This window comes from Ischnura elegans (genome assembly GCF_921293095.1).
Source record: "Ischnura elegans chromosome 13 unlocalized genomic scaffold, ioIscEleg1.1 SUPER_13_unloc_4, whole genome shotgun sequence".
NCBI lineage: Eukaryota > Metazoa > Arthropoda > Insecta > Odonata > Coenagrionidae > Ischnura > Ischnura elegans.
The window spans coordinates 5183715-5211332 of NW_025791660.1; the positions used below are offsets into that span (position 1 = coordinate 5183715).

The 27618-nt window shown below is 38.0% G+C and overlaps 1 protein-coding gene across 1 annotated transcript; it reads left to right on the top strand.

Annotated features, from left to right (window-relative positions):
• LOC124173297 (zinc finger protein 514-like) lies at positions 1 to 27618 on the top strand. The gene is made up of 6 exons (XM_046552816.1): positions 1 to 6; positions 711 to 908; positions 13108 to 13227; positions 21880 to 21952; positions 24609 to 25486; positions 27595 to 27618. The coding sequence occupies exons 1-6, from the start codon at positions 1 to 3 to the stop codon at positions 27616 to 27618; spliced, it is 1299 nt and encodes a 432-aa protein (XP_046408772.1).

Sequence of the window (27618 nt, forward strand, 5' to 3'; positions counted from 1 at the left end):
ATGCTGGTGAGTCAATGGCGCTGACTATGGGTCTAAGGGGCACTCCTTCCTTATGAATTTTCGGCAGGCCGTAGATACACGGAGTTTTCGGATCCTGTGGGTTGAGTCTTCTTCTATCGGCGGGATCTGGTATATGCGTCTTGATTATTTCTGTCACTATCCTCTTGTATCGGGCGGTTGGGTCTCTGTCGATCTTTCGATAAGGTCCTTCCGCGAGTAAATCTTCCATCTTCTTGTCGTAGTCTTCTTTCTCCAGGACGACCGTCGCGTTGCCTTTGTCAGCTGGTAAAATCACGATGCTCTCATTTTCTTTCAATTTTCTAAAAGCTTGGTGTTATGCTTCTGGTTTTTGATGAGTGTAATACATACTCCAGGAGTAAATAATCTTTTGATTTAAGCAATTCCTAAAAATTGAAAACCACCCTTTTGTCAAAAAGCACCCCTAGCGATCTACACACCAAAATGGAATTTATTTACAGGATATCCCTCGTATTTTATAAAAATTGTTATTTTCAATGTATATTTTTGATTTCAAAATTTCTGTTTCTATCTGGACAGTCCTTGTATGTATCTCATATGAGGCCCACATTTGCCATTCTTCCCTTCCACAAGCTCCTCAATCATAATTTTCACTTAACTTTACTGTACATTGTTTATCTAGCATGTTTGGAACATAATATAACTGCTTACCTCTTTATGCCCCCTTGAAGGAAGAGTATGTGGAGGAATTGGGTGCAGAGAAGGGGCCGTTTGAAGGGACGGTGGGTAAGGAAGAGTCATATGAGGAGCGTTACGAAGGGAGTTATGAGGAAATGATGGAAGAAGACACTGCTGAGGAGGGGCAACTAGAGGAAGTAATGGATGTGAGAGCAGCTCCTGCAGATGGCAGTGCGGTTGCTGTTGCACTGGTGAGTTCCAAACATAAAGCGTGAAGATATCAGTTATAAAATTAATACAACTGAGTTGGATTTTGATTGAACATCTTCGCATCTAATGTTTTTCTGTAGTTAATACTTATTTTCTGTGGTCTTGGTTCATTCCATTAGAGAACAATGCACAAATTATCCTCATTTAGCATTTCCACATTGCACATTAATTACCGTAAAAATGTTTACCCCATAAACAACCCGCCATGTTGTTGTTTAAATGAATAAATTAATATTAACAATGGTAGTGAGGGACGCAGAAGGAAAAATAAGGGTGTCGTGTATGGAGAGAAGGAAGAGATAGACGTGTTATAAAAAGATCGGGAGAAAAGCAAGCATAGTGTGGTATTGAGAGACCGGAGGAAGAGATACGGCAGAACTCAAGATCCCCCCTGGTGCAGTTCATGGCAGTGGCTCAGTGAGTGATAGTACAAAAGGGATTGTAATAGTCATGGCAGGAGGATGTGTATTTTTAACTCCAGTGTTTTAAATTATAAAAGTTGTTCATAAAGTAATTAAATTATTTGTTAAATTAGAGAAAAAATATTAAACAAAACGTTACAAGCTCTAGTCTATTGAAAAAAGGAATCATATGTCATGAAAAAGTATTATATTTACCCAAAAAATTCAGTACAATGGAACAGATGAATGTGTCTGACTTTGTGACACAGATCCTATTTTCAAGTTACATATATATTATATACAATTGCATACAATCATGTATGTTTTACCAATTCAGAAAGTACCTCACTCAAAAATTTTATAACAACGTATTTAATTTCTAATGCTATTTCCCAGTGGGGAAAAGTTAGTTCAAAAGATATGCAAAGAATATTCTCCAGCGAAGCAGCTTTAGTGCAAAGAATGTTCTTCATGAACGTCCAAAGAATCAACAAATGGCGCACTATCCGAGTTCAAAGAACATTCTCCTGCTGTAGTTCAAAGGATGTTCTTTGGTTCTTGAGTAGGCTTTCGCGGTGTGGCGAAGATTCAGGGTGGAGGTTTTCGGGGTTAGCACCGCGTAGATTGGTCTCTGCAGACAACAGTTTCGCCGGCATTGCAGCAGGCTTCTTCAGGTCAATGAAGTGGAGCTTCGAGAAATCGCTCGTGTCTTATACACCCCGTCGGAGGCCAGTGTCTTCTCATTGGTTGGTTCATGGGGCTCATATGGCTTCTAATTGGTCCGCCCCTGTTGGTGTTGCCTTGTCTCTCTGGGTTTCTTTCTGAGGACTCTTTTCCATGTGTCTGAAAGCGACGGAACACGGGTGACAGAGGCCGACATCCTAGTGAGTTTTGACGTGGAGCTACTGTTTACCAACATCCCTGTGGGTGAAGCAGTAGATACCGTGAGGTCTCTCACTGATGAAGGCCTTCCTCATGATATCCCGAATATGGTAGTTCTGCCTGAGAAACTCCTACTTCCTCTGGAATAAGAGGTTCTACGAGCAGACGCAGGGTGCCGCGATGGGATCTCCACTCTCACCCGTCATCGCAGAACTATTCATGGAGAAGTTTGAAGAAGCGGCCCTGCAATCCTACCACAAGAAGCCGAAGCTTTTCTTGAGGTACGTGGATGATACTTTCGTGATCTGGCAACATGGGAAGGATGAGCTGGATCACTTCCTGAAGCACCTCAACAGTCAAAACAACTCCATCAAATTCACGATGGAAATAGAAGAAAATAGACGGCTTCCCTTCTTAGACGTCCTGGTCGAAAGGAAGAACAACGGAACGCTGGGTCACGCTGTGTTCCGAAAGAAGACACACACGGATCGCTACTTAAACGCATCGTCGCATCATCACAACCAACAGAAGATGTCAGTAATACGAACCCTGCTAAGAAGAGCCATGACGTTATCGGACGCCTCCTCCCTGGAGAATGAGAAGAAACACATACGCAAGGCGCAACAGGGAAATGGATACAACAAAAATGCCATCCTGAAAGAGGAAAAGAAGATTGACAAGGCCCTTAAAAGGGCCGCTGAACCTACAACAGGAGATGTGGAGAAACCCACGGCTTTCGCTTTCCTACCCTATGTGGGAGGGACGAGTGGAAAGATAGCACGTGTGCTATCGAAGCATGGGATAGTGACAAGATTCTCCTGTCCCACAAAAACCTCCAATTTCCTGAGAAAGGCCAAAGATAAAGTCCCCGCAATAAACCATTGTGGAGTGTACCGTGTCGATTGTAGCTGTGGCAGTTCATACATCGGACAAACTTGCAGACCCCTCAAGGTGCGGCTCCAAGAACATCAAAGAGCTACTAGGAACCAGCAACTACGCCTCTCGGCCATAGCTGAGCACACATGGAGTGGGTCGAATCACTACCCCGACTACGACAATGCAAAAGTCATTGCTAGGGAAAAAAGATACTTCCCGCGGATCATCAGGGAAGCTATTGAAATAATGAAGACACCGAGAAATCTCAACAGGGAGGACGGATACCAGCTTTCAAACACATGGAAAAGAGTCCTCAGAAAGAAACCCTGAGAGACAAGACAACACCAACAGGGGCGGACCAATGAGAAGCCATATGAGCCCCATGAACCAACCAATGAGAAGACTGTTGACATTTGTAATTTTCAGTTGTGTTTTGTCTCTGTTGGTTGGTTACCAAGATTGTTTATTGATCTGTATTTGTTAACAATCCTTATGTGTGTGAAGTTAAAATACGGTACTACTAAAACTTTTAAAATATGAAGAGTTATGGCATTTAATTCATTTACAACTACCAGTGCTTTCCAATAAAATACCAACAGAGGTTATGGTCCCAGGGCTGGTAAATTATAAGAAGTAAGTGAAGTCTTCATAATGTCGTCTGACGCATCCGGTATATCGTCTCACATTAAGCCGTTGTGTGGGCGTGAAGGATATCCAACTTGGAAATTTAAGCTGAAGGCGTATTTAATAGATCAAAACTTGTGGCATGCTGTTGATGGATACCCAAATGATGATCATACTGATGCTGCTTCAAAGTCCAGGAAGGATGAGCGTGCCCTAGCTAAGATTTGTTTGTGCGTGGACGATTCCGCTATCATACATGTAAGAAGATGCAAAACAGCTGCTGAAGCATGGAAAGTTCTTGCCGATGCATATGAAGATAAGGGTTTTGCCCGGAGACTTAACCTTCAAAAGACTTTGTACCGGTTATCCCTCGGAGATTATACGTCCATTGAAGAGTACCTAACTGCCGTAATGGATACCGCTCAGAAGCTTGCTGATATTGGGAAGGAGATTCCTGATGAGGATTTAGTTGCTATTTTGCTTGGAGGTCTTCCTTCACATTACGACCCCCTAGTAATGGCACTCGAGAATTCAGGAGTTGAAGTAACGGTGAACATGGTGAAAACTAAACTCTTAAATGAAATGTCCAAAAATGATGGTGCAACTGAGACTGCATTTGCATCCAATGCGTCTCGAACTATTCCGAAGAAAAAGAAGTTCCCGAAACGCAACAACTCTCAAGATGGTATCGTCTGCTATGGATGCAACCAACCCGGCCATAAAAAACCAGACTGTCCAAACAAGACCAAGAAAACGGCACAGACATCGAGTTCAACCCACAAGCAGCTACACAAGAAACAATACACTTTATTCTCGGATTTAGGTGTTGGTGGTTGTGCTCAAAGCAATAAAAATGATTGGTTTGTGGATTCCGGGGCAACTGCCCATATGACTCCTCATAAAGATATTCTGTTCAATGTTAAAAGTAACTCTGGTTTGGAGATTGTGTGTGCTGATAAACGTAAGTTGCAGAGTGACAGTATAGGTGATGTCATGATTCACAAAAGTAATAACAACAACAGTATTAGTAGTATTTCTGAAGTTGTTCATGTGCCTAATCTTGCTACAAATCTTATATCTGTGTCAAAATGTGTTTCAAAAGGTTTTGTTGTAGTATTTACGAAAGAAGGTGCTAAATTTTTTCATGATAATGATTGTAGTATTTCAGGGAATGTTTTAATGACTGCTCTTCCCAGTAACGGGTTATATAAGATAGAGTCACAGGTATCAGAAAAGTCCCTGGCTGCTACAACTAACCCTTCTCAGCAAACTCTTTGGCATTGGAGGTTGGGACATCTCTGCCGCTATGGTATGAATCTACTGAGAAATGGATTAGCTGATGGAGTTGATTACGCCCCTGAGGAAAATAGAACTGTATGTACTGCATGTCTAGAAGGGAAACAGAGTCGAGAACCTTTTCTTAAAATCAAAAGTAAAAGGGCGACTAAATGCCTAGAGTTGATTCATTCTGACCTCTGTGGACCATTCAGTGTAAAATCATTAGAAGGAAATAAGTATTTACTTGTATTTATAGACGATTACTCTAGAATGATATTTCCTATTTCATTAAAACAAAAGATCAAGTTAGAGTAAAGTTTCAAGAGTTTAAAAACCTCATGGAAAAGCAAACTGGCCAGAAAATTAAAATTTTACGATCAGATAATGGTTCTGAGTATGTTAATAGGGAATTCTCAGATTATCTTAAGTCAGAAGGAATTATTCACCAGACTTCCATACCCCGTACTCCTCAGCAAAATGGTGTTGCTGAAAGGGGAAACAGAAGCATTGTGGAGAAGGCTCGTTCCATGTTGCATAGTGCCAGACTACCTAAGTCATTTTGGGAAGAAGCTGTGAGAACTGCTACGTATCTCAAGAATAAATCACCTCATAGATCCGTTACAGGAATGACTCCAGAAGAAAAATGGACAGGTGAGCGTCCCAACTTGACACACTTAAGAGTATTTGGCTGCCGAGCTTTTGTACATATTCCAAAGGAGGAACGCAAGAAGTGGGATAGCAAAAGCAAGGAACATATATTTGTAGGATATAGTGAGAATAAGAAAGCTTACAAATTTAGGGATCTTTCTAATTATATGAAGGTAGTCCATGCTAGAGATGTTGTGTTTTTAGAAAATAATTTTTCCGGTGAGAGCAGTACTGATGCTCAAATTCCTTTGGATTCTTACAATGAAAATGCAGATTCAACAAAAGATGAAGCTGCGGCTGCTGTTAAAATTCTTTTGGATTCTCCTTGTGAAAATGCAGACTCAACAGAAGATAAAGCTGGGACTAATGTTCAAGAAACTGCTAAGAGTCCTAGATATCCTCAAAGGGTACGTAACAAGAAACAATTTCCTGATCATGTTGTTTTACAAGCAAAAAATTTCTTTGACAAAGAACCTACCACATTTGAAGAGGCTATGCAAAGTGAAGACAAAGAGCATTGGATGAAAGCAATGATGGAGGAATTAGAGTGTCTTAGAAAAAATGAAACTTGGAAGCTAGTGCGAGTTGCAAATAAAAGTGTAATACCATGTAAATGGGTTTACAAATTGAAAAGAGACAATGGTGGTAAGATCATCAAGTACAAAGCTCGTTTAGTTGCTAAAGGTTTTGCTCAAACTCATGGTATAGACTTTGAAGAAACTTTTTCTCCGGTAGTCAGAGGTTCAACTATCCGTTTGCTGTTGGCTATGGCAGCAGAACTTAATCTTGATGTTGAACATCTGGATGTCGAAACTGCTTTTTTAAATGCCACTTTAGATGAAACCATCTATATGACACAACCAGAAGGTTTCATAGCTGTAGGTGAAGAGAAGAAGGTTTGTCTATTACAGAAGTCTATTTATGGACTCAAGCAGGCTAGTCGTGCTTGGAACAAAACAGTTCACAAGTTATTGTATGAGATAGGGTATATTAAATCAAAACATGAACCCTGTGTCTACTTTAAACATATTGGAACTAAAATAGTTATTATTACATTATATGTTGATGATTTCTTTATATTCTCCAATGATGAGAAAGAAAAGAAGAAATTGAAGGAAGAATTGAAGAAGAGATTTGTCATTAAGGATCTTGGCAAGATCAAACATGCCCTGGGAATGAATTTTACAAGAGATGAGAAGAGGGGAGTATTCAAGATAGACCAGAAACAATACATTAAAGATGCTTTAAAGAGTTTTGGCATGGAAGATTGTAAGATTGTTTCGACCCCAGTTGACGTTAGTCAAATGAAAGAAAGGGTAAGGATATCATAGATGTCCCGTACCAGTCATTAATTGGAACTCTCATGTATCTCTCCGTCAACACGCGGCCAGATATTTCATTCATTACTAGCTATCTCTCCCAGTTTAATAAGAAGCATACAGATATACACTGGAAGATGGCCAAGCGGGTACTTCGTTATCTAAAAGGTACTATGGAAATGGGACTCACATACAAATGCACTGGGAAGCCTATTTTTGGTTTTTCTGATGCAGATTTTGCAAATGATCTAAATGATAGGCATTCATACTCTGGATATGTTTTCACTTGTGCAGGTGGACCAGTCTCCTGGAGTAGTAGAAAACAAAAATGTGTTGCCCAATCGTCTTGTGAGGCAGAATATATTGCTCTTTCCGAGGCTACTAGAGAGGCTATTCATCTAAAACATCTTATTTCCGAATTATTTCAGGAACAAGAAATTATTACTATTTTTGAGGACAATCAGAGCGCTCTCAAGTTAGCAGAAAATCCTGTTTTCCATGATAGAATGAAGCATGTAGATGTGAAATACCATTTTGTTAGAGAACAAGTAGAAAACGGTAATATAAACGTAGATTTTCTCTCCACTGAGGAAATGACAGCTGACATACTTACCAAGGGCTTAAATCGTATAAAACATGAAAAATGTATGAGAGGTTTAGGCATGGTTTAAAAATAATTTTAAAAAATTTGTAATTCATTTGATGGAAATGCTAAAGAGCTGTTTCAGCACATCTTCAATTACGGGGGGGTGTTGACATTTGTAATTTTCAGTTGTGTTTTGTCTCTGTTGGTTGGTTACCAAGATTGTTTATTGATCTGTATTTGTTAACAATCCTTATGTGTGTGAAGTTAAAATACGGTACTACTAAAACTTTTAAAATATGAAGAGTTATGGCATTTAATTCATTTACAACTACCAGTGCTTTCCAATAAAATACCAACAAAGACACTGGCCTCCGACGGGGTGTATAAGAGACGAGCGATTCCTCGAAGCTCCACTTCATTGACCTGAAGAAGCCTGCTGCAATGCCGGCGAAACTGTTGTCTGCAGAGACCAATCTACGCGGTGCTAACCCCGAAAATCTCCACCCTGGATGTTCTTTGGTTATTCATCTTGCACTACCTATGGCCAGATCGTGCAATAAGAAGGTTCGAAGTTGCTTCTTAGGATATGCATCGTGAACTATCTCTTGCCAGAGGGTACAAAGTTGCTTCATAGGACATGCATTTTGCACAACCTCTGGCTAGATGCTTCATTGGGAAGGTTCAAAGTTGCGTCATAGGACATGCATTTTGCACTAACCCTGGCTAGATGCTACATTGAGGAGGTTCAAAGTTGCTTCATAGGATATGCATCGTGTACTACCCCTAGCTTGATGCTACATCCAGAAGGTTCAAAGCTACTGCATAGGACATGCATTTTGCACAACCCCTGGCTAGATGCTACATCGAGAAGGTTGAAATTTGCTTGATAGGACATGCATTTTGCACTACCCCTTGCTAGCTGCTACATTGAGGAGGTTTAAAATTGCTTCATAGGATATGCATCGTGCTCTACCCCTGGCTAGAAACTACATTGAGAAGGTTCAAAGGTGAACATTTAACCCGATAATTTTGTGGCAGGTAAATGGAGAAGCAGTCCACACCAATATGTGCAGAACAAACTTGTCATGTCAGCCATAATATGGTAGGAAAATGGCACATATAGATTTAACTTCATATCGACATATCTTGATAGGGGGATGTAGTTTTGCAAAATAAGTTATATGTATGAATAGTACGTTTTCTTCTAGCATACTGTTAAAAGCCCTATCCCAGCAACTACAGTAACAGTTCTGCAAAAGATATGTATAAAATGCACCATTTTATCGATCATAATTTCAACTGTAACAACTGCATTAGTTTTCTTTAACTTATATTCTGTTTTGTAACTTATTTTTATTTACAAGTTAGAGTTTTAGTCTCTCACCGAAATAAATAAAAAAGATATAAGGAAAAAATCGAATTCCAGCATTTTTGATTCGATTTTTTTTTTTCAGGAAAATGTGTCAAGCGGAATGTGCATCATTGCTAAATGTGACCTATCTGTCAAAGATGATGTCTTTATATTTTTATTAATATCGCAGAAGAGGAAACTTGTATAAAACGATTTTAGTATATTCCCTTTTACTTCACATTGGAAATATATTTCGGCATAAAGTTAAAACTATGGTTGCCATGGAGACCAAAAGATAACAGAAATCTAATGTCACCAATCACGTACTATTCTGAAAATTTCAGGCAGGCACGGTCGGGCTTTGTGAACTCCCATGTTAAAACGAGGTAGCCTCCCCTCACCTCCCCCCGCTTTTTCCTTAGACGTCGTAGTAATGGTAACTTTCATAGACGGTAGAACTAGCAATTAGCGGAAAAACTGGTTATTCAATTATGTCATCCAGTGACCGCAGTAATAGTAATACTCGCATTTCCTGAAACACAAAACTTTTTGTTTCTTTTAAATAAAAACCTATATTAATTAAACTTTAAGTCATTTTTATTGATACAAACAGTAATGCATAAAAAACAAGGCAACATTAAAATTTGAAAAAGATCACTAAAAAACGATAGATCACCACTTCAAGGCCTAACGTTCGAAACAGTTTTCTTAAAAATGAAAATATACTAAGGCAGTTAAACAGCGTCACATTCAGGGATAAGGAAAGAAATATCGCTAACTCTAACACATTGAGCAAAAGACAGTTGTGAATGCAATGCATTAATAGGTGCATGAACAATGAATAGCAATCAGACAACTCGCTTAAACACTTGCATATGAAGCAAAAAACAGTACACTCCAGCATAACCATGCAAGACAATTAAACCAACTGGCAGTCAGGGGCACTTCAACACAATCAACATGAATGGCAGTTGTGAATGCAATGCATTAATAGGCGCATGAGGAATGAATAGCAATCTTACAGTTAGCTCAAACACTAGCATATGAAGTAAAAGTCAGTTCAACGCAGCATAACCATGCAAGACAATTAAATCGACAAGCAGTCGGAAGCACTTCGACACACTCAAGAAAGGGCATTTGAGAATGCAATGTATTAAAATAGGTGCGTGAGCAATGAATAGCAATCAAACAACTAGCTCAACACTGGCATATGAAGCAAATGGCAGTACACCACAGCATAACCATGCAGGACAATGAAACCAACAGTCGGAGGCACATCAACGCAATCAGCAAATGACAGTTGTAAATGCAATGCACTGAAAGGCGCGTGAGCACTGAATATAAATCAGACAACTGGCTTTAGCACTGACATACGGCAAAAGACAGTACACCACCTCCCATCCGAAATATGGGCACCACTACCCGAAACACTGCGGTAGTGCTTCATTTTCACTTTATAAAAATAAAGACTTATCACACGGATCACGAGAGCTCCCCCCCACGATCGGCGGGACATCTTCCGCCCGGGGGCCCGTCAAAACCGTGTCGGTCCTTAAAACATCTGTCTCTTTCTCATTCAATAGCTAGGCCTTGCTCTTCCGAATACGATGCGGGGCGAAACCCCGACGTTCCTAAGGCCTGCGTGCTTCGTTGGGTTAAAGGATTCCTCGAGTCGCTTTGCCCAAATGGCCAAAATTCAATTTTGCCGACCGGGGCCGAGGCACGGAGACCCTCGCGCGATCCGTCTCGCCACTTCCCCATCGATCTTCGCTAGCCGGTGAGAGTCGAGTGACTCCACATAGCAGTCAAAACGCCAATACAAGGGGAATTCCACTCACGACAACACCGACGTCAAATTCCCTTAAGAAGAATAGATTATTGAGGATGGATGGCTTATGTGAGTAGATGCCTATCATATTGTTTGATGATTTTAATAATGATATCTATTGTGATAGATGGTTGATAAAATCGGTAAACAATACACACGAAAACGGAAAAAAGCGCCAATTTTCTTCTGAAAATCTTGTATCGCGTGTGACATTCCATTAATAACGCTTGTTTGTATGAAAAAGCCCATTACAAGAACCAAATACTCCAGTGTTTCAATCACGACAACTTCCATATGTGATTATAGCATTCTACTTCATAGCCCTCAACGGAGGACCTCTTGAAGTCTCTATTGAACTCCAGAACGTCAGATGTGGTGAAAATTACTTCATCCATTATTCACAACTGAGATATACATCAGTATTCGCTTCACAAAATTGCTGAAAATACACCCGTTTCGCTCACCGCTAGACTGTAGCGTCAGCATCAGTAAACAAGCCGGCCGATCATCTACGTCTCATTTCTGAAATTGGCCACCAGATGTGAGCTACTTTGATTCCTGTTGCGAATAAGCCTTCGCACAGGCTGGGTACGGTCAATAGCAAATGAGAAAATGAGACATATTGATATTATTTCATTTAGATGTATCTTTATATAGAAACGTTGCTTTTCAAAATAGTTCATATGCATGTAGAGAACATTGCTGTTTAAGCAATCTGTTAGAAATTTTATCCCCGTAACTATGTAAATAAGTCTGAAAAAAGCAATTATCGAATGCACACTTGGATCGATAATATCTTCCACTCTTATCATTCGATCCGCTAGATTTTACTTTTGTCTGATTAAACACGTTAGCAGTAATATTATATTTGAATTTCATATTCATACTTTGAATAACAAAAAAGTTATTAGCGAATAAAGCGTATCTAAAGAGATTTGTATCGATTTAACTCTCACATGAATCAATCAGGTGGAATGGCCAGCATTGTAAAAGTTGACTTTTTTCATAACAGTTTTACCCTGAGAATTTCATTCGTCTAGCTTGAACGGTTGCCAAGTTATTCAAGATCGTGTACTTCACAAAATAATGGCGACTGTGATTTTTCATGTGCAGGATATTTTTTGGAATTTTATTATGAATCAACCAAGAGGTTTACGGGAAAATCAGGGTAAATCGTGAGGATATGAAGTACCCTCAACGGTTTTTCCAGAAGATTCCAAATTTTCATATGGCACATGTCTCAAATCCAAGTTTGAAAATTCGTCATCTCAACAATGGAAAATTGAAAATCGTTTATTCCTCGGAATTCTTTCTACTTATGAATATTCCAAGATAGGCCCGAAAGAAAAGCATAGGAAATTTTCAAAAAATCATAAAAAATACTTTTTGACAAAATATCGCAATGACAACCACATGAAAAAATCAACCAAAAAATCTAGTTTTCGTCATAGGAATTTCATTTTCCTCAGACATTCGTAAATACGCAATAAAAGGAAAAAATTCTTAGTCCCATAAGGCTCCCATCTTAGTTCAAGTTGATATATCTCGAAAACTAATCGACTTTTTCGCATTTTTGGAATTTTCCGCTGGATCACATCCGGTCCCCCTCCTTTGTATTAAATTTCAGCTCTCCAGCTCATCTGGAAGTGAGTGAGTGAGTGGTTAGACATGCGATTGTATATATAAGGAGAAGATTCTGCTGTTGCTGTACATTTTAAAATTATTTATCTGAGCTTTTCTCCCTTTATATGCAGTATAACGTAGATTCTTTAATTGAAATGATAAGTAGTAGACGATTCGCGGCAGTGTTTTTTAAGGTGTAAGGCATTCAAGCCTTAGGACCTGTTTAGTTAGAAAAAATGGCCATGTATAAGCTTGATAATGCACATGTAGGGCAAGATCAGTTTATGCTGGGGCTGATGGTGTTCCAAGGGTCAGGTGGCCCTGCAATGTCGATGAAACAAATGGCCCTTATTCTAAATAAATGTGAACAAATGGTGATAATAGCTTTATCTTTATTGATTGATGGAATTCAAGACTTTGAAGTCCTCTCCTACAATCAAGTTGAGAACGTGCAAATATACCAAGGCCTGGACGGGGGAAGGCCACCAATTTGGGATTCGAACCTGTAATACCTGAGTCGAAAGGTGAAGATTTTACCCACTTCTACTGTGACTAGCACATTGAGAAGCATTCCACACCAAGGCGTGCAGAGTAAACTGGTCATGTCAGCCATTTCATTTTAGATTGTCTCTAAAATCTTATGCAAACATGATTTCAGCCAGCTCGAGTAGTCTCAGGTGAAAGAGAAGGTTTTATTGTTATTTTTTATAATTATTTACATTTTTATTTTTCCCCATTGATTGGCACCCAGCATTATCTTCTAGGTATCTGTGAAAGAGGAGAACAAAGACCCTCTCAGATATGATAACTATCCTGAGATATACACACCGTATCCAGCTGCAATTTCAAGTAATGCTTTGGATCCATTGGCAACTGACGACTTGGTAAGTTCATGTTTGCTTTGTTAAGCATAGCTTTGCTACTACACAAATTTAGTCCTCCATGGATAAATTCAATATCATTTGCCATACTAAAAATGCCTTTTCCATTCCTTCATCAAATGATATAGTAAATGTTAGATGTGTCGTAAGTCTTAATTAGAACTTTCAGTGTTACTCATCATGTTGGTTAAAGAAAAGCTCCTCCACTATGTTGACATGCTAATTTTTTGCTAACCCCTACGTTTCCTGACCTATTTTGGTTGCTTTTTCAAGGAAGATTAAGGGAATCACAGTTCCTTAAGTTTTGGAAAATTGGACCAAATGTTTTTTTAAGTAACAAAGTAATATGTCATTCTTGACGAAATCATTCAAAATGAATGGGTCATTGCACTGAACAGAATGGGGGCATACAGCTGCTCTGATCACACACCTTTGCTCACTGAGCAAGTGATACCATCTTTGGAGAGGGTATTGGATGTTGGCAAACCAGGTTGGTTGTTGACAGGCATCAATTATTTTCTGTAAGCTGATTTTGATGGAGCATGCTATATGTTCAACTTTGATTGAAATAAAATGTAATGGTTTCCTTAAATGGATGAAATCAACATTTTTGTCTGGACATGTAGACAAAAATTCTTGGTTGCCAATGAATGATGTCATGAGACAATCATTTCTCAAAATATTGCTGATAAATTTGTTCTTTATTCTTGGGAAGGTTTTCCTATGGCTAATTGGAAAGGCAGAGTAACTTAACGGACCATATCTTTTTGGTCAATAAATTTATCCTGCTTTCCTCTCTGAGGTCAGAATAGCAATTCAGGGAATTTTTCATTTGATTATACATTTGATGTTTTGGTTGTGAACTTTTACTTCTCGTGCCGATTTGTGAAAACCCATAGCAATTTAGTGTTAATTCTCTTTTTATCAGAGTGGAATGGGAACATGTGGGTTCCCTTGTGTAAAAGTAGATCAGATCAGTGATGATGGAGGAGGATATGTGCACAATGATAGCACAGATGGGACCACAAATTGCCTTGTGGCCCAAGCCTCTGTTCAGGTAATTATAATAATAATAATAATAGCAGGACGTGGTGACCATCCCCATAGTACCCTAGTAGAAAAAAGTGTGTTCATTTAGTGTTCTTTTTATGTTCATTTAATGTTCAAATTGTGTTCCTTCTATGTTCACCGAATGTTCACTTTATGTTCTTTTTATGTGTTTTGTGACAGAAAGAACATAAAAAGAACACAAAATGAACACTCGTCTGTGAACATAAAAAGAACATAATTTGAACACAAAATGAACACTTTTTTGAACATCAAAAGAACACAAAATGAACATAAAAAGAACATTTTGTTGAACAACAAAGAAAAAGCTTTCACGGAAGTCCCATCATTACCATGAACACTTTCACATCTTTGCGAATCAGATGTCAGTGTTTGGATAAGTTTCAAATCATTTTATTTTCAGCTTTTTTATTAGAAACGAACTTAATAGTAGAAGCCAAATGCTCAGGCCTTATCCCTGATTAGTATGCAATAAAGTACATATTGAGAGTGTTTTCAGGTGTTCCTTGATTGCATTCTCGGATCGTTCAATGTCCATTTTTTGATGATATGCCTTCATTTTGGGATAATTTTCCCGGAAATTCATTATTTTAAATTTCTAGAAATATTATGGAAAACTGTTAAAAAATACAGTTTTGTGGATTTCAAGATGGCGAAATTCAAACTCATTTTTGGTAGACAAAGTCTCCAAAATCATCTGTATTACTTGTCTTATGTAAAGCTACTTGTCATGACACATGAACTGCAGTTATCCACAATCACCTCCAAGGAATGAGAATTTTTATACTGGTTTATTTTAAAGAACAACAAAGAAAAATGTTCATTTTGTGTTCAACATAGTGAACATAAAATGAACATATAAAAAAATGTTCAATTTGTGTTCACCATGGTGAACATAAAATGAACACAAAGTGAACATAAAATGAACACATAAAAAAATGTTCATATTGTGTTCACCATGGTGAACATAAAATGAACTCAAAGGGAACACAAAATGAACATAAAGAAAAATGTTCATTTTGTGTTCAACATAGTGAACATAAAATGAACATATAAAAAAATGTTCAATTTGTGTTCACCATGGTGAACATAAAATGAACACAAAGTGAACATAAAATGAACGCATAAAAAAATGTTCATATTGTGTTCACCATGGTGAACATAAAATGAACTCAAAGGGAACGCAAAATGAACATAAAGAAAAATGTTCATTTTGTGTTCACTGAGATGAACATAAAAAGAACATAAATTGAACATCAAAAGAACACACCAAGAAATTGGTGAACATAAAAGAACACCAAAAGAACATCAAAAGAACACTTGAACACTGAATGAACATATAAAGAACACCAAAGGAACACAATTTTTTCTACTAGGGTAATATCATCAACAAGAATAAAATATTCATCACTCAATTTTGGAATTAAACAATTAAAAATTAAAAGAAACACAATATATAACATTCAAAAATCTGTAATACTGGATACATGTCGAACAGTTAGATTGGTTTTAAATGAATTGTAACTTGAGGCAGCATCTTGGCAAGGCCCGACGCTGGCAGACCTCCAAGTAAATCTTGTGGAATAAAGAATAATAATAATAATAATATTTAAATTGGTCCAGTGATTTGTTTGGACAAATATAGGGCATGTCAGTGAGTATGTAAGACACAAAAACAGTACTAATGAGAAAAGAAAAAAATGTTTTTATGAAGAAATTCATAATAATTATAAACATATATTTTTGCACAAACATTAGCAGAAGACATTAATGCACATGTATGAGGTAATATAGTCAATTTTTGAAGTAGAGTGAGTCATGCTGTTTAAGCAGACATTTTACCTATAACCTATAATATCCTCGTATGAATTTTGAAGATTATTTTATAATTGGTTCTAGAGCCCAAGTTGAGGATACTAGACATCACATTCAGGTAGAATTCACTATAATAAATTGACAATAATACATCAATAACTAGTTTCTCTGATAGAATAAAAAAACAAGTAGATGTTATTTTCCTGTATAGCTTCTGAATTTATTGCTCCAAGGAGACTTGATTATTACGTTTTACACCCAGATAAGGAGAACTGTGATTATGTGGATTTCGTATCAGTTTTTACAGAGATAAGTTAGTGTAGAGCTGGTTGCATACACCGTTGAGTCCCATGAATTGGTAAACCTTAAAATTAAGTAAAATTAGTAAGATTAGTATTTTAAAACGTTATATTCTTGTGCTTTAAGTTATACACCAGGGTTCCCACGCAACCGTGAAAACCTTAAAACCGTGAATAAGCGGTGAAAAAGCCTGGCGAAAGCCGTGAATTTTATAATGCAGTTAGAGTGGGACCCCTGTACGCATTTAATACACTACCCACGATGCACCCCTAAAAAAGCACAAAAAAAATTTCGCCATTAAATCTCAGAAATCTCTCAAACCTGAATGTAGAACTACCATTGGCAGATTGGCATACGTAAGTATGATATAAATGGAATATAAAACCGTCAATAACTTCAAATATAAAAGTTTTCATGGGAATAAAACAATAATGGGTGGTTGATTTTCACGAGAGAGAGAGAGCATGGAAGTTTTCATAATTTTTTAACGTCAAAAGATTAAGAGGAAGAAAAAAAAAGTGAAAAAAACTCTCAGTTTAGATAAGAAAATTAATTCTATCGCTGCATTACGATAATATTATAAGTAAAATCGATATTTCGATCATGTTTTTAGGCCGAGTCATGTGCAGACCCTGCCCAGGCACTTATCTGCGCACGTGTATTCGAAGCACAATTATTAATTGGTCCGTGTGCCATGACAGCACATTGACCTTAAACCTGTGTTTGGAAGACATTAACCCTGGCAAAAAAATTAGGTACTTCTTCACTTCCATGCCACCCTGCTCCCTCCATTTTTGCAACCACACCCTTTAGCCGGACCTGAATTTCGCTAACGAAAGTAGACGTCATGAGAAGTAGCACTTTGATTGTGCGTTTGCATTCAAGGTATAAAATCTTGAAGAACCGAATCCAATTGAAGAATATCCCAGAGTTTTCTCCGCTTAATTGGGACAGCATGCCGCTTTATTGGGCCGTGAGTCGGCGACATTGACTCTATGCTCGCGACGAAATTAAAAGTTTTTCGTATCAGAATACTGTTTATTAAATTTTCCTTCAAAAATTTAGTCTTATTTTTCTCAAGTGTACCTATTCTTGCCTCAATCTTAAAACTCTTGTTCTTATATCATCCGTGTGAGGAATCGGATGCTGTTTCCCGACCATGAGACCTCATTCAACGTAGTGATGTGTTCAAGAGGAGAGGACTCATGTGGCAGGCTGTAGGTGATAGAATGAGCCCGGGATAGTTAGAAAGAGCTGATGACACCCGTGGTGAGGGTGTAAGAGCGAGTACGGGCCAATTTCTAGGAATTACAGGCTGATTTTGAACAGAGGAGACAGTACTAGGTGAACAATTTTGCTAACAAAGAGCTTTTTGTTCCCAGCATCTTGAACAAAATTCAACTTACTCATGAAATCTATCCTTTCAATTCCTTTCCCTCTGTACAACTGAGTAGTCACTATCGGAAAATTACGTTTCTTCGTTCCTTTCTCTTTTTCCCATCACTCTCCCAGTAGTCTATGCATGCACAAAAGACATTTTTTTCTTCACTTGTCCTTAGTCATCTGTGAACTAACAGTCTAAAACCAGTTTAAATGGTGCGCATATTTGGTGGGATTTATCTCGTGCTCTACGATCTAAGTGAACCTAGGATAAGTGATATTGTTTTAATTCTGAGATCCAGTGACGCTCCATTTCTTGAATAATATGCCATGTTGAGACCTTTTACTCGCTGAAATTTGCTATACTCGACAAAAATAAAGATTATCCTCAATCCAGTTATCTCCGTTTGGCTGAGATTACCGGGATGCCGAAATTGACGATAGCTCAGATGGAGTCAAAAAGGAAAGCAGGCATCGTCTATGAAACGCAAGCGTCAACGTAAGGATCCAGATGTTGAGGACGCTTTAAGTCAATGGTATTCCATTGTAAGCGATCGAGGGATTTGTGTAAGCGGTCCAATGTTAAATAAGAAGTCGGAGGAACTAGCTTTGAAACTTGGCCATGACCATTTTAAGGCAACAGATGGTTGGCATCTCGATGGAAGACCAGAAACAAAATAAAATTCAAGAGAGCTAACGGAGAAAAAAGTGCTAATGTTGTGAGTGCAGAGGAGCGGAAATTGAACAAACTGCCCAACTCACTCCTGAATTTTTGCGCTTATGGCATTTACAATGCCAATGAAACGGGACTGTAATACCGAGCAACACCAAATGGCTCTTCTTATTACAGTCATGTAGGACCAATGGGCTTCAAAAAATCGATGGATCGCATCACTGTTTAGTATTGTTTAAATGTTACGGGAACTGACAAAAACTCTTCTGGCAATTCTGGAAAGTGCTGAGCCTTAATGCTTTAAAGGGTTAAGAATAAGCAGTTTACCATCAGAGTACGAAGCCAATACTAAGGTAGCGATTACAGTAGGTCTCTTTACGCAATGATTGACCAGTGGGGATATAGAATTAGCATGGAAATCAAGAAAGGTTCTTCGTGTACTTGACAATTGTACGGCACATGCTTATTGCCAAAATGTGTGTTAAAAAATTATCAGTTGGAATTTCTGCTTGGAAACGTAACGTCCTTGGAGCAACCAATGGATATGGGGATCATTAAAAATTTGAGAACACTTTACCGTGGGAAATAAGTAGATAATATTCTAGAATCTATGGAAGATAACCTTCTGATATCATCATCCACCGCCAACGCACTAAGCTCAAAGCTTCAGCAAGCAATATTGTTTCTGGCTAAAGGCTGGCCCGATGTCAAATGTCAAAAAATTCAAAATTGTTTTTTCATTGCGATTTCTGAAGTTTCAGTGCAGTGTACAACATTACAGCAGAATCTGAAAATGTATTCAACTCCAAATGGTGCCACATAACAAGCCATGAAGTGCTCGATAATATTCACTGCAATTTGGACCAATGAAAACTGTGAACTTGATATTGCTGAAACCATATTACACAGGCAACAGTGAAGCTGAAGGTGAGGATGGTGATGGAGATGAAATCGCACCTGAACGTAGCTAAGTGATGACTCTGGATGCAAGGAGGTTCATTGAGGGTTTAAGACTCTTCTTCATGTAAAAGGCAATGAAGATAGCCCAAGGTCGTCATTGGATTTCTGTGCCAACTTGGGTCGTACGACGAGGATGACGAGAATGCTGCAGAGAACATTAGACAAATTCCTTGGACGAGGAGATACGATTTGAAATGAAAGTACTTGCATGTTTAGGAATTTAAGGAATCACATATTATTAATTAATTAACCGTGAATTTTTCTTCAATAGGAGTTAGTAAATGACATTCATCCAGCATCGCCTGAGACTGTGAAAAATATTTTCAACTAAGATTTATCTCCACCCCATCCGCGAACCCCTCACTTCTACATACTACCGAAAATTCACAAGGCAAGCAATCCTGGTCGCCCAATCGTCTCCTCTTTAAATTCCCCCACAGAACGAATCTCTTCCTTTGTTGACTATTGTCTTCAGCCTCTTGTACACTCCCTTCCTTCCTACATTAAAGATACGTACGATTTCCTCAATCGCCTCCATTCTACCTCTCTCCCGGTTGATAAAGACATCATTATGGTCACTATCGACGTGACCTCACTATACACCTCTATACCTCATGTAGAAGGCCTTGCCTCCCTTCGACACTTTCTTGACAATCGACCTACACCTAAGATACGCAGCACTGACTTTATAGTCGATCTGTCTCACCTAATCCTCACTAAAAACGCCTTCTCCTTCAACGATAAACATTATCTGCAGATCAAAGGTTGCGCCATGGGAAGCAGATTCAGCCCTTCATACGCAGATTTATTTCTTGGTCTCCTTGAAGAATCCTTCCTATCATCCTACCCACTTCAACCCTCACTTTGGCTTCGCTATATAGACGATATTTTCCTTCTCTGGCCTCATGGAGAAGACTCATTGAGCTCTTTTATTTCAGCACTCAATGAATTCTCCCAACTATCCTTTACCTCTAACCACTCCCCCTCCCGGTTTAACGTTTCTCGATGTTACCATTTCCCTAGAAAATAAAAGCTTCATCACTTCAGTCCACATTAAACCTACTAACAAACAACAATATCTTCACTTCAACAGCTGTCACCCCTCACATACTAAACAATCCCTTCCTTACTCTCTCTCAGTAAGAGGCCACAGAATTTGCAATAATCCCGAATCCTTGGACATTTTTCTTAATAATCTTCACCACTCCCTTCTTCGTAGAGGATATCCTGAGAACCTTCTGTGTAAGAAAATCCTACACAATACTTACAAACCCAAAATTCATACCAAGAAACAACCCACACACCTCTCCCTTTCCACCACATACTTCCCGGGCGTGCAGGCTTTGAACAGAATCATCAAAAGCCTTTTTCCGATTCTTTCTAACAATGTCACTACTGGAAAAATCTTCTCTAGCTGTCCATCCTTATCCTTTCGTCGACCGCCAAATCTATCTTCCATTCTCAAAACGACTAAACCACTCTCAAGGTTCACCACCCGTACTAGCTCTTTACCTATCTCTTGCCAACGACCCCGGTGCAAAACGTATGCTATCCTCATTACCCAGTCACTTCCTAACAAATTTCTCACTTTTCCGTTTCCTTCCACTCCATTCCCCACCTGTACAACTAGCAATGTAATTTATATCCTTTTATGCAATTCCTGCCCCGCCTTCTACATTGGTTTAACCACCACCTCACTCAACCTACGGATTAACAACCATCGAGCTTCTTGCAAACCCACTTCCCAATCTGCTTCGCTTCCTGTTCCTACCCACGGCTTTTCCCACAATTTAGAATTTGAAGATTGCTTTCACATAGGAATACTTGCCTCTCTCCCACCCTCCGCCTCACCGTTAGAATTGAAAACTCTTGAGCAGTCTTCCATTTGGCTATACCAAGCTTTCAACCCGCCTGGTCTTAACAGGGCCCACTGATCTCTATAGTCTTCTCCTCTTTCCCATCCCCCATTCCCCACCCTCTCCCATCCCCTATCTTATCCTAATCCCCTCAGCCTTTGGGCATCCTCTGTCCTCCTCCTCAGTATCTCCTAGTCTCCTTCCCGACGAAGACCCTAAGGGGTCGAAAATTTGAAACTAACGTGAGAGTTCTCTTTTATTTGTGTCTATGTTTTTGTGGCCTATTATGGCATATATTTTTTTTAAAGCTAATAATAAATAATAGAAGAACTAACTCTGCAGAAGACCTGTTGCCCCGCAATATTTGTACCGTGCCTTTGTTTATCTTTTTGCCCACCTTTTTCTTCCTGGAAAGGAGTGTATATATTAGTTATTAGGACAGTATATTATTGGAGAGTGTTTAGGATTAATGTTGGTGTTGCAACTTCATATGTTATTTTATTCAAACCAGAGATTAACAAGAATTTAAGATTTTTGTTTCATTATTTTATGATTTTTGAGATGTATTTGTATTTGGTAAATCTGAAATCTGCTTGCTTTCAGCCTGCTGATACAGAGAATGGAGAGCTGATTCAGAATCACTCAATGGCCATGGAGTTTATGACAGAGGCGGAAGGTGAGTGATCTTCAGTGTTTGAAAATGACACTTCACAGAAAAGACTTGTAACTAATTCTGATTAGGCCAAGTCCAAAAACGGGGAATCAGAGTTCAATCAAATTTTGAATTTGAATTTTTTTGTGTTTTATTTCTACACCCTATTTTACAAAAGCTTGTTTTTCCTCAATAATTTCTTTAAGTTCTCTGAAAATTTTATTTTTACATGTGGCCCGACCCCGGGTCCTCGGTGTGACAACTGCGCACTTTAACCACTGGACTAATGATCGCCCTTTGCAGAGTGGCTCTTATGCATAAATGTATTTGAACTTTAAATGTTTAACTCCATTACAGTGCAAACTATTTGGTTATAAATCCCCATATGGGGGCTATTTCAAGAATAGTTCCCAATGGACTATATATAACACAAGAAAATTTCATTGAAATCTGAGACTGTCATCCATGTATACATTCTGTAGTTTATGATTTATAGTTCTGCTTGAGAATGTAATCAGGTCGGCAAATATCTAGTAAAATTTTTTTCATGCTTCAATGACATTAACCAATATATGCAGTCATGTGCATTCATATGGGAATTCCAGTGTACTTTACGTAACAATTTCGTCTTTAAGACTGGGTAATAGAAAATATTCCCAATATATCATTTGTGAAGAATACTAATCATAAGATTCCAGTTATGTACCATATCAATTGAAGCCTCCTTAGACAAAATGAACATGGAACTTGTTGAAATGAGCTGAACTAGTTTTTTTCAGTTTTAAGATGGTAAAATTTTGCTTTGATACAACTCCAATCAATTCACTGTTTTTTGCAACTGTCTTTCGATAAGCCTAACGGTTTTTCATGGAAAAAGTGGGATGTGGAAAACAACTCATTCGGCTACAAATAGGATGAACTCATTTTCAATACCTTATGTGCCGTAGTTGGAGTTCTGCAGAGTAATGAAAGTGGGTAACCAGGCCTTGCTTACTTATTCTCTTTAGCTAAGATTTAAAGGTTATATCTTCATCCAAATCATTAAATTTTGTGCAGGGAAATACAAGGCATCTTTGAGGGTGCATATGAGAAGTTTGAATTAATAGGATGTTAATTTAACTTATAACTATTAAGTGTATTTTTATTAGGATGTTCTAGTGGTATTTTCTACATTGCTTCGCATTCTAAGTACTTTGAGTTTTATGAAAATTCAGTCTGGTCGTATTCAAAATTAAAATATTATTGTGATGATTGCTTATGAAAATCGATAAATTATAAGGGAAATATTAGAAAATTGGAAAATGGATGCATGTGGACAACCTGGAAATCAGATATCTTAACCGATTTAAAGCTTTTTCATCTGAAGTCTGTGAATTGACGAAGTGAGGAAATTAAATAGGTATTCTTACAGACTTGCTCATGAATCAGGCTTAATGGTGATTTCTTGCTAGGCCAAATCCATGGTGAATTCAACCCTTATACTGGGTCAGCAAGTGAAACCAGACGATTGTATATGGCCCTCTTACGGCTTCGGGAAGTAGTGTGGGGGAAAGACTACTGATATGTTACAAAATGTACTGTCTACCATTTCAGTGCGCCTTTGCATGCAAAGCCTTTTATCAAAATGTTGGACGCATTGTGCAAACATAACAAGTTCTTTGTTATTTTAAAATTCTGCATACTTGGTCTGTTCTGATGGTTTTTTAAACCAATCCATCCTGAACCATCCATGCTCTCAAACTAAGACTGGCAGAAAGATATATCAGCGGCACTGTGAGGGCGCATTCAAGGAGAGAGTTAGAACCCTTTCCACTCTTCTCAGATAGGGTGTGCTTTCACTGAGCAGTTATATAAAATTTCGGATCCAGATCCGATGCCTTCCGCAACTTTGGATCCAATGTATCCAATGACGGGCAATTACCATGGATATTTGGATGTGCGGCATCCCATCTACCATGCCTAATGTTAATCTAGGTATGAGATCATTAATACCCCATCCCTTTATACTTGAAATAATTTGATAAATAATGCAAGGCGAAGTGGTAATAAAAATTTCGTTAGAAATATAAAGGTGTGCCACTCAGAGAATTTGATCTTCTTTTACTGCTATTGTTGTTCATACAAAAATTTAATACATGTTTTTCTTGGAGGTAAGTTCTTATAATATGCCATTTTTGCCCCTCCATCTTCATCTCTATGATTTTTTAAGCTGGCAATGATTTTTTGTGAGCTTTAATTACCTTCTAGCCCCTCTGCTACCTTTGCATTTCTATATTACATATTTTAAGGTTTGTAATGTTATGAAGTATTTGTTTTTTTATAATAATGATCATTGTTTCAATTCAATGTTATGTGTATTTTTACGATTTGTAAATTGAGTTTATGATTACCTCTGTGCATGAAAAAGTGCATTGAGGTGTTTTGTGGCGTAGATACTTGAGGTTAGTATGCAATATTTTGCTCATTTTCTCTTAGAAGCAGTGACGCTTCATTTGTGAAGAAATATATGGAGACCACCGTATAAAATTAATTGACACCTTGATATAAGTATAGCATCTAACCGAAGGATCGGTTTAAGTAGCTACCTTGATATCTGTCTAAATGCTGTTATGAAATAGTTCAACTTATCTTAGAATTCATGCCTGACTTTACTTATTTTTAATGTGAAATTCTTTTCTAGATCTCCCAGCTTCTGAAATAGCCTCAGCCTTGTTTGCAGCCCTTGTACCGAAGATAAGATCATCACATTCAAGGAAAGGAAAGGAGGTGATGGATAAAGACGTTGAAAAATGTGATACCTTGCTTGCTGATAAAATAATGTCGTGTTCAATTCTTAATGATGAACGGTTACATTCTAAATCTAGATATGCGTCTAAAATCAGAGGGGATAGAGCAACAATTACTATTGCTGGGAAGAGAGGTGGTTTTGATAATGCAGGCTCCGTAACGTTTCTCAGGAGAACTAAGAATGTAAAGAATGGCCCCGAGGCAGTTCTACTGGAAAACAAAGATAGAAGTACTTTCATGGCCAAAAATCCTCGAAAGCTTGCAAGTTCAACGAAAAAGTCTTATCATTGCTTCAACTGCAGAGATGCGTTCCATACCAAATATGATCTCATTAAGCACCTCGAGATTCATTTCGGTTCTGGTAATTTGGATAATGATTCAAATTTGTCAATCGGAAAGGATGCGTCCCTTAAAACCTTTGTTTCTAGAAGAGAAACTAAAACTTCTTGTCTGCCCATCTCCTCCAAAAGTTTAAATCAGCTGATGTGTAAAAGGCAAGGCGTGAGACAAAAAGGAAATGGACTTCTTAGGGATAACCTCGGAGGAACAAGGAAGAAAAAAAATGTGAGGGAAATGAGGAGAAGCTTCATGGAAGATGGGAAATCATGCACAGGTAGTCCAGACACAGCAAAGAAGCCTTATGTCTGCAGTGAATGTGATAAGTCTTTCACTCAAAAGAGTAACCTCGTCTGTCACATTTGGACTCATACGAAGGAGAAACCTTATACTTGCAATGAATGGGATAAGTCTTTCTCTCACAAGAATACCCTTGTCTGTCACATGCGGACTCATACGAAGGAGAAACCCTATTTGTGCAATGAATGTGATAAGTCTTTCTCTTATAAGAGTCAACTTGTCCGTCACATGCGGACTCATACGAAGGAGAAACCTTATTCTTGCAATGTATGTGATAAGTCTTTCTCTGAAAAGATCACCCTTCTCCGTCACATGCGGACTCATACGAAGGAGAAACCTTATTCTTGCAATGAATGTGAAAAGTCTTTCTCTCAAAAGAGTCACCTTGTCAGTCACATGCGGACTCATACGAAGGAGAAACCTTACTCTTGCAATGTATGTGATAAGTCTTTCTCTGAAAAGATCACCCTTCTCCGTCACATGCGGACTCATACGAAGGAGAAACCTTATTCTTGCGGTGAATGTGATAAGTCTTTCTCTCGAAAGAGCACCCTTGTCTATCACCTTCGGACACATACGAAGGAGAAACCTTCTTCTTGCAATTAATTTGAATAGTCTTTCTCTCAAATTAGTCACCCTGTTCGTCACATTCCGACTCATATGAAGGAGAAACCATGTTCGTGCAGTGAATGTGGAAAGTCTTACGCCACTAAACAATACCTTGTCCTACTCACGCGGGTGCATCGAAAAGAAGCCTTATTCTTGCAATGAATGTGGAAAGACTTTCTCTTAATAGATTCACCTTTTCTTGCATTTGCAAGCACACAGGGTTAAGTTTTAGTTGGCTAGTCATTAGTAATTGTTAGCAATCAAGGTAAATAAATCTTATTATTACCAGAACTGCTTGTATGAAATAAAAAATTATCCCATAATGTTGAGAATTATGTAATAATATTCAATTTGGTCTGTAACCTAATTTAATAAATGTTCAAGTTATTTTGCTGTGCGATATTTTCAAGGACTAAATAATTTATTCCTTTATTTTTAACTGCTATTTTTTTACTGGTAAAAAATTATTTACATTTTAATGTAAGCCATGCATTGCAACACTTTCGATTAAAACTGCAGGCACTTTGTCCCAAGAATGATTTTCATTGTTTTGTCTATGTTAATTGTGTGATTGATCAATGTTTAATTGTCTGATCGATGTTAGTTGATGTAGTGCTTCTATGTAATTTATATGCAAATATCAAGTTAATAATAATACCCGATTGATGGAGAGAGTACTAAGCTGAATGACTGGTCTGTTTAAATTGTTGATTTACCCGCATGAAGAATTGCATCAATATTGTGTTTTACTTTGAGTGCCTGCACCACAATCACCATGCAATTCTTTGTACAAATGACAATAATATTTCCTCTTGAAAACATTGATAGCCATAGTTAAGCCTTAAACTATTAATCAAGGAATTTCTTTCTCAGGTGAATGGCCGTATATTTCCTGGTAACTGTGTCCCGTTGATTGGCACGAAACAACTTCCCTGCAGTGTATAAATAGTTTTTAAAAATTAAAATTGTCGTATTAGACGCGTAGTTTTGCGTGTGGAGATACATCAATTGAGATTATTTAACATGGACAAAATATTTCACTTAAAAATAGTGGCGAATATGCATATTTTTACTGCAGGGAATGAAAAGCCCCGGTTTTCTAAGTCCGCAATAAAGCTATAAAAAATTTCAGAGCTCTCATCACATTACCAATTTTAGTAACTGTAGTTAATATCTCATATTTTCCATCATACTTCAGTTATATAGTATTTATAATTTTGAGTGAATTATTTAGATAAATTATTAAATCAACGCTGCGGTAATGATTCTATGCACTTAATATTTTTAACTTTTGGCACCTATGAGAGGTCATGGGAAGAGCTACCCTTGAATGATTTATGGCATGTAAATATACACACATTAATAATGTCTGATCACATACTAGTCAGGTAACAAATTACCATGTTATCATCGAGACACTAGATGTACATTGGAATCAAGGCAGTGACGTCGTCTGCCTTGAACTTTAATTCCTACTTAATTAATGAGAATGCAGCTTGGATGCTACCAAAGGAGATTGAAAACAGCATAATAGTCAAAGGGATAACATAAAGGAGACACGATTTCATCCAATAGAAGTTTACTTTATATTGTCATTTGTAGTGCATTATTATTTGTTTAAAAAATGTCCACAGCACAAGAAGGTGCAGAGAGATTAG